Source organism: Babylonia areolata, chromosome 11 (assembly GCF_041734735.1).
Source record: "Babylonia areolata isolate BAREFJ2019XMU chromosome 11, ASM4173473v1, whole genome shotgun sequence".
NCBI lineage: Eukaryota > Metazoa > Mollusca > Gastropoda > Neogastropoda > Buccinidae > Babylonia > Babylonia areolata.
The window spans coordinates 20,519,119-20,526,618 of NC_134886.1; the positions used below are offsets into that span (position 1 = coordinate 20,519,119).

General features: G+C 41.0%; 1 protein-coding gene across 1 annotated transcript in view; it reads right to left on the minus strand.

The window, feature by feature from the left end:
• LOC143287163 (uncharacterized) overlaps positions 1-7,500 on the minus strand; it is a 36,029-nt gene that overhangs the window by 265 nt on the left and 28,264 nt on the right. The window contains exons 20-25 of the mRNA XM_076595107.1: positions 7,368-7,481; positions 6,789-6,899; positions 4,528-4,653; positions 4,019-4,135; positions 565-610; positions 1-354 (exon numbers count right to left, since the gene is read on the minus strand). The exon at positions 1-354 is cut by the window's left edge and continues 265 nt beyond it. Of these exons, the coding sequence (XP_076451222.1) occupies positions 603-610; positions 4,019-4,135; positions 4,528-4,653; positions 6,789-6,899; positions 7,368-7,481 (476 nt within the window). The 3' untranslated portion in view covers positions 1-354; positions 565-602. The remainder of the gene's footprint in view (positions 355-564; positions 611-4,018; positions 4,136-4,527; positions 4,654-6,788; positions 6,900-7,367; positions 7,482-7,500) is intronic.

Genomic DNA, 7,500 nt, shown 5'->3' on the forward strand with positions numbered 1-7,500 from the left:
CTGAGACATAGTAACCTTTTTTTCTTTTTCTTTTTTTTTTGTATATAAATGCACGAACTAAAGTTATGGAAAACGATATTTCCACAATTAAAACGGAATGTCACATTTACGGCAATTTGATCATGTTTCATGCACAGCAGTCTGTAATCGAAGATCTGTAAATCGATAATATAAACTGCAAAAAAAAAAAAAAAGATGCAGTTAAGTTAATAACTCTGTCTCTGATTTACACGCCAGGGTTTAAGTTGTGTGTGGGAAGACACAGCTTTCAGGGGACAGAGTTCACACATGTTTAGACCCTGGAAATGATGGTGAGCTTGCTGGTTCTTGTACTGTTGTGGATCAGTCGGTGACCTGTAAAGATACGGATACGGTTCTGATCAGTGTAAAGCGTACATATTATTGTTTTTTGTGCTCTCTCTCTCACACATCAAGTACACAGATTGGGCGGGTATCTGGGCCCGTTGGGATGCACTTGGCCTGATTTCATATACAGGCACACCGACATAGACGCGCTCACACACACACACACACACACACACACAAACGCATGAACTGACATACCGTTACTGGTGTCAAGATGGCCAGTCTAAGTGCAGGCTTCAGGCTTCTGTACACACACACACACACACACAAACTTAGTCAATACAACATATAAGGAAGCATACTGTACATTGTATCTTTCACTGACTTTCAAAACGCTTTCGACAATGTTTATCCACTTTATCAAAACTAAGCAGATAGTGATTATACTATACCATCATACAAAGTATGTACACTCAGGCAACGATTCGCTTTTGCCAAAACAATGTGTGTTGTCACATTATTTACATAAAAAATAATGTGTCTTATCACACTATGTACATAAAAACAATGTTTGTTGTCACAATATTTACATAAAAAGTGTGTTGTCACACAATGTACATAAAAAAACATTGTGTCTTGTCACACTATTTACATAAAAATCGATGTGTTTTGTCACACTATTTACATAACAACAATGTGTGTTGTCACGCTATATACATAAAAACAATGTGTGTTGTCACACTATTTACATAAACACTATGTGTGTTGTCACACTATTTAAATAAACACAATGTGCGTTGCCACACTATTTACATAAAACAATGTGTCTTGTCACACTATTTACATAAAACAATGTGTCTTGTCACACTATGTACATAAAAACAATGTGTCTTGTCACACTATTTACATAAAACAATGTGTGTTGTCACACTATTTACATAAAACAATGTGTCTTGTCACACTATTTACATAACAACAATGTGTCTTGTCACACTATTTACATAAAAACGATGTGTGTTGTCACACTATTTACATAAAAACAATGTGTCTTGTCACACTATTTACATAAACAGAATGTGTGTTGTCACACTATGTACATAAAAACAATGTGTCTTGTCACACTATTTACATAAACACAATGTGTGTTGTCACACTGTTTACATAAAAACAATGTGTGTTGTCACACTATGTACATAAAAACAATGTTACACTATTTGCATAAAACAATGTGTGTTACACTATTTACATAAAACAATGTGTGCTATCACACTATTTACATAAAACAATGTGTTATCACACTATTTACATAAAAACAATGTGTCTTGTCACACTACTTACATAAAACAATGTGTGTTGTCACACTATTTACATAAAACAATGTGTGTTGTCACACTATTTACATAAAAACAATGTGTCTTGTCACACTATTTACATAAAAACTGTGTCTTGTCACACTATTTACATACAAACAATGTGTGTACCACACTATTTACATAAAAACAATGTGTTACCACACTATTTACATAAAAACAATGTGCTGTCACACTATTTACATAAGAACAATGTGTGTTGTCACACTATTTACATAAAAAGCAATGTGTGTTGACACACTATTTACATAAAAACAATGTGTGTTGACACACTATTTACATAAAAATAATGTCTTGTCACACTATTTACATAAGAACAATGTGTGTTGTCACGCTATTTACATTTTAAAAAAGTGTGTTGTCACACTATTTACATTAAAAAAAAACAATGTGTGTGTTCTCACACTATTTACATAAAAACAATGTGTGTTGTCACACTATTTACATAAAAACAATGTGTCTTGTCACACTATTTACATAAAAACAATGTGTGTTGTCACACTATTTACATAAAAACAATGTGTCTTGTCACACTATTTACATAAAAACAATGTGTGTTGTCACACTATTTACATAAAAAGTGTGTTGTCACACTATTTACACAAATAAAGGGTCCACCAAGGGAACATTCTTAACCCTACATTCTTCAACGTCTTCATCAACGATGACGTGGAACATTTAAAAGACCTGGCTTGAGATGCCTTCTTTTTTTGTAATGCAGGTGACCTTGCCGTATTGTTGTAATGCAGGTGACCTTGCCGTATTGTTGAAATGCTGGTGACTTTGCCGTATTGTCAACACCCAGAAAAGGACTCGCGATGAACTGTATGATTTTGTTCGTGTATTGCCAGAAGTGTTTATTACATAATCACAGCTATATAGCAAAAACTGATCAAATGAATCCTATTTCAAATCTGGACCAAAAAAACTATAGATACAACCGCTCACTACACAAATGCTGCAGTTTACATTTTCATAGAAATTAGAATTGTGTAGCAGAATGTGAACATCTAGGAAAACAAACCAACAAAGCCACCTCTGTTCATCTCTGTAGATGACATTTCACGAGCAGAAAATTCATATGTATACTGCATTACCTTCATACACCATTTTGATGTGTCCAACCAGTACGCACAGTTCTCAAATATGATATCCTTATATCAGCAAATGTGATACTTCGTTTCTTGAAATTCTTTCACATTTTGGTTCTCCAATTTATACTCACGTGAAAGTCATTTAGTAAAATTTGGTTGATTTCTTTGGGGCATGAAATTACTTAGAAACCAATGCTATTAGCAATAATTGCAGAAACAGAAGATGTCCAGTACAGAAATACTGAACTTAATTAACCAGTTAACAGCATCAAGGATATGATGGACAGTCTTATCCAGACGGACTACTGCAGAATCCACGAAAAACTTCACTTCATCAAAAACATGTAATCCGAACTAGGTCTAAATCATGCACGAAATCATTTAGCTTTGAATACAAACAGACTGGAACATGTAACACAGAGTAAACTTGGAAAAAAAAAGTTCAACATTGAAATCAAAAGAAAACAGTAACAAAATCGAGACTAGAATGATGCAATGATACAACCATTAGATTAAAAATTAGGGACCCCAAAACGGATCATCAACAATGAAAAAGATAATAAACATGGGAAAGGAATCAGTGAATTCAGAATCAAGTAAAATTACAAAGATTTTTCCCGATCTCCCAGGTCAACATATATGTGCAGACCTGTTGGTGCCTGAACCCTCTTTGTGTGTATACGCACGCAGAAGATAAATACGCACGTTAAAGATCCTGTAATCCATGTCAGCGTTCGGTGGGTCATAGAAACAAGAACATACCCAGCATGCACATACATGTAAAATGTTACATGTATGTCTGTGTGTGCGTGACTTAAACCTGACTGAATGACACAGGAAACGAATGATGAGCGCCCAATGGCAGCCGTCAGTCGGCTCTACCCAGGCAGGCAGCCTGTTGTGCAAATGACCCCGAGTTTGCAAAGCACTTAGTGCTTGGTCTCCGACCGAGGATATGCGTTGTATAAGTATCCATAAAAAAAAACACAATAATACATTGAAAGATGAAATTCATTTTGTTAACCAGAGTTATTTTTTTAATTATATTATCATCTTTTTTTCTTTTTTTTCTCAAGGCCTAACAAAGCGCGTTGGTTTACGCTGCTGGTCAGGCATCTGCTTGGCAGATGTGGTGTAGCGTATATGGATTTGTCCGAACGCAGTGACGCCTCCTTGAGCTACTGAAACTGAAACTGAAACTAACAAGAGTAAATTACATGTTCATAGAAAAAAGAACAGATTTCTCACCAGTGGCTGTGCAGACTCCACAGGTAGCACGACAGGACACGTACTTGAAGTAACCCTCACTGCAGTAGTAGCTTTTGTGGATCGCACAGTCTGTCTGTGTGTCACTGCATTCAGCGTCTGAGGGAAACCATACACATCAGTCTGTTAGACGGAAATGTGTGTGTGTGTGTGTGTGTGTGTGTGTGTGTGTGTGTGTGTGTGTGTGTGTGTGTGTGTATGTGTAATATTTGTGCGTACGTGTAAATGTGTCTGTGTAACTGTGTCTGTAACAGAGCGTATGCATACGAAAAAGCGTGTGCACGTGCGCGCGTGTTCGTGTCCGAGTGCGCGTGGGTGCGTTATGTGTGTGCGCGCGCAAGTGTGTGTGTGTGTTGTATGTATATGTGTGTGTGTGTGTGTGTGTGTGCGTGTGTGTGTGTGTGTGTGTGTGTTTATGTGTGCACGCGCGACTGTGTGTATGTCAAGAGACAGAGAGAAGAAAACAGACTGGACCTGAAACGTGAACTCACAGTCATCACAGCCCCCACAGGTGTGGCGGCAGAGCACGTGTTTCATGACCGGAGTGTAGCAGTACTCCACTGTGCCCGGGTAACTGCACGTGGGCAGAACGTCCTCACACGTTGCTTTGTCTGAAACTGAAGGCTGGCCAGGTGAACAGGGCTGTTCCTTGTACACACGTGTCAGGAACAAGTTGTTTCAGATCTTTGTCACATTCGCTCATGTTGAAAAAAAAAAATATTCATTTCACATCATCACAGTTTTGGTAAGTTGTGAGGTTTGGCTGAACCATGTGAACGGGATGTATAGATCCTGCACGATGCCGCGACAGCGTCTGTACAGGGTGTTCTCAAAGGGCCAGATACCCTGCCAAGGACGACCATGGAAGCTCTTCACGGACTGCACCAAGCAAGAGACTCCAGCACCGTGGCATACCTTCCTCCAAAGCAGCTTGAAGCTCAAGTCACTGAACAGAATCAGCTGGGGTGCAGTCACAAGGAGAGCAGTCAGCAGCTTCCACAATGCAACAGCCGAGTGGTTAAAGCGTGAGAGTCCCGAGTTCCGATCTGGGTAACGGCGCCTGGTGGGTAAAGGGCGGAGATTTTTCCGATCTCCCAGGTCAACATGTGTGGAGACCTGCTAGTGCCTGAACCCCCTTCGTGTGTAATATGCACGCGGAAGATCAAATACACACGTTAAAGTTCCTGTAATCTATGTCAGCGTTCGGTGGTTTATGGAAACAAGAACATACCCAGCAAGAACACCCCGAAAACGGAATATGGCAGCTTACATGGCGGGGTAAATAAACAAAACGGTCATACACGTAAAATGTTACATGTGTCTGAGTGTGTGCAAGTGCGTGCCTGAAATTTGATGGAATGACACAGGAAACAAATGCACGCCCGATGGCAGCCGCCAGTCGGCTCTACCCAGGTAGGCAGCCTGCTGTGCAAATGACACCGTGTTTGTAAAGCGCTTAGAGCTTGGTCTCCGACCGAGGATAGGCGCTGTATAAATATCTATGTCAAATCAAATCAAAATAACCGCTTAAGTAGTGGTATATAGACTGTCGTTTCTAGACAACTTTGACCATCCAACCCATACCTGTCTACGAGGAACAGTCTGCTATGCTGACCTTTCCAACTCTCAGAGAGATTATAACCCATTGATATATAACCCGGGAGCCAGAAATTGGAGGAGGAAAACCGCTACAGTCCACACCTCGACTGCTGCCAACTTTCATGTCTCCCAGCTTGCATGCGTGTGTGTGTGTGTGTGTGTGTGTGTGTGTGTGTGTGTGTGTGTGTAGATCATACAACAGACGTGCCACCCACATCAGATCCCACGAGAACTGACGAGAGTTTTGTACAGCCAGTTTTCTTCTTTTTTTTTCTTTTCTTTTTTCTTGTTTATTTTTTATCACAACAGATTTCTCTGTGTGAAATTCGGGCTGCTCTCCCCAGGGAGCGCGTCGCCACACTATAGCGCCACCCTTTTTTTCTTCTTCTTTTTTTGTATTTTTTCCTACGTGCAGTTTTATTTGTTTTTCCTGTCGAAGTGGATTTTCTACAGAATTTTGCCAGGAACAACCCTTTTGTTGCCGTGGGTACTTTTACGTGTGCTAAGTGCATGCTGCACACGGGACCTCGGTTTATCGTCTCATCCAAATGACTAGCATCCACACCACCACTCAAGGTCTAGTGCATGGGGCGAAAATATCGGCGGCTGAGCCATGATTCGAACCGGTGCGCTCAGATTCTCTCGCTTCTAAGGCGGACGCGTTACCTCTAGGCCATCACTCCACTATTACGATGTGAATGCTGCACATTACTGATCTGTTTTCAGCGTTCACGCGTGGGCGAGGCATAGTGAAGCGAGATGTTGATGTGAGTAAGACCTACATAGATGGACGCTGTTTGATTTCATATATTGCACTTACAAGACTCTTTCTTACGTTTTACTATACCTCCTGCTTTATATATATATATATATATATACATTATACTGAAACTTATACTTGCATTCGGCTTAACTTCGTATTTACTGCACTGGTGCTGGTAGACTTGTCCGTTTGTCTATTGCATTTCCCTTGTTTAAACTGGTCTACTGTTGCTCTTTCGTTGTCCTCTTTCTATTCTATGTCTTCACTAAGAGAGCATGGAATATAGGAAGCAATTTCCCTTTTGGTACAACTTGTTTGTATCCCGTTGTGAACTATAGCAAAACCTGCTAAAAAAAAAAAAAGGAGGGCAATCACAGTATAAGGACTTACGAGGAGATGGGCATACACCGCAGGTCAAGGGGCAAAGCCTTGTTTTCCTCTTCTTACTGCTGCAGTCGTTGTCACTACAGGTGGGGATGATGTCCCTGCAGCTGTGTTCTTCTGGAATCAAATGAAGCACCCCTCAAAGACAGTCCTTTATGTATTATTAGCTCAATGTGCATCAACTTTATATATAATAGCTGTGTGTGTTAGCATGCACGCACGCACACACACACACACACACACACACACACACACACACATACACACACACACAAAAACATGCACACACACACACGCACAAACACACACACACACACACACACACACACACACACACACACACACACACACACTCACACACACGCATGCAAGCACGCATCCTCGTACGCATACGCTGTCTTCCTGTCCCCAATTTCACACAGACATCCTGCTGCCCCATCCCTATACGCTTTTTCCATCCCCCCCACCCCCACCCCACACACACACCCAGCTCCCCACCGCCCCCCCTCTCCCCACTTCCCTCCACTGACCCGCTCTCCACACCCCCAGTTCCAAGGCACAGAGCAGAACCACTTGGCTACTTACCGACCTGGCTGCAAAGTCCACAGGTGAGAGGGCAGTGCTTTTCCCTGATGTGGTCCTTGTCACAGGAATCTGTCCAGGCATGGCAGCCATCTGCGTAGTCTCTGCAGGTCCCATCTGCACATAATTATATATA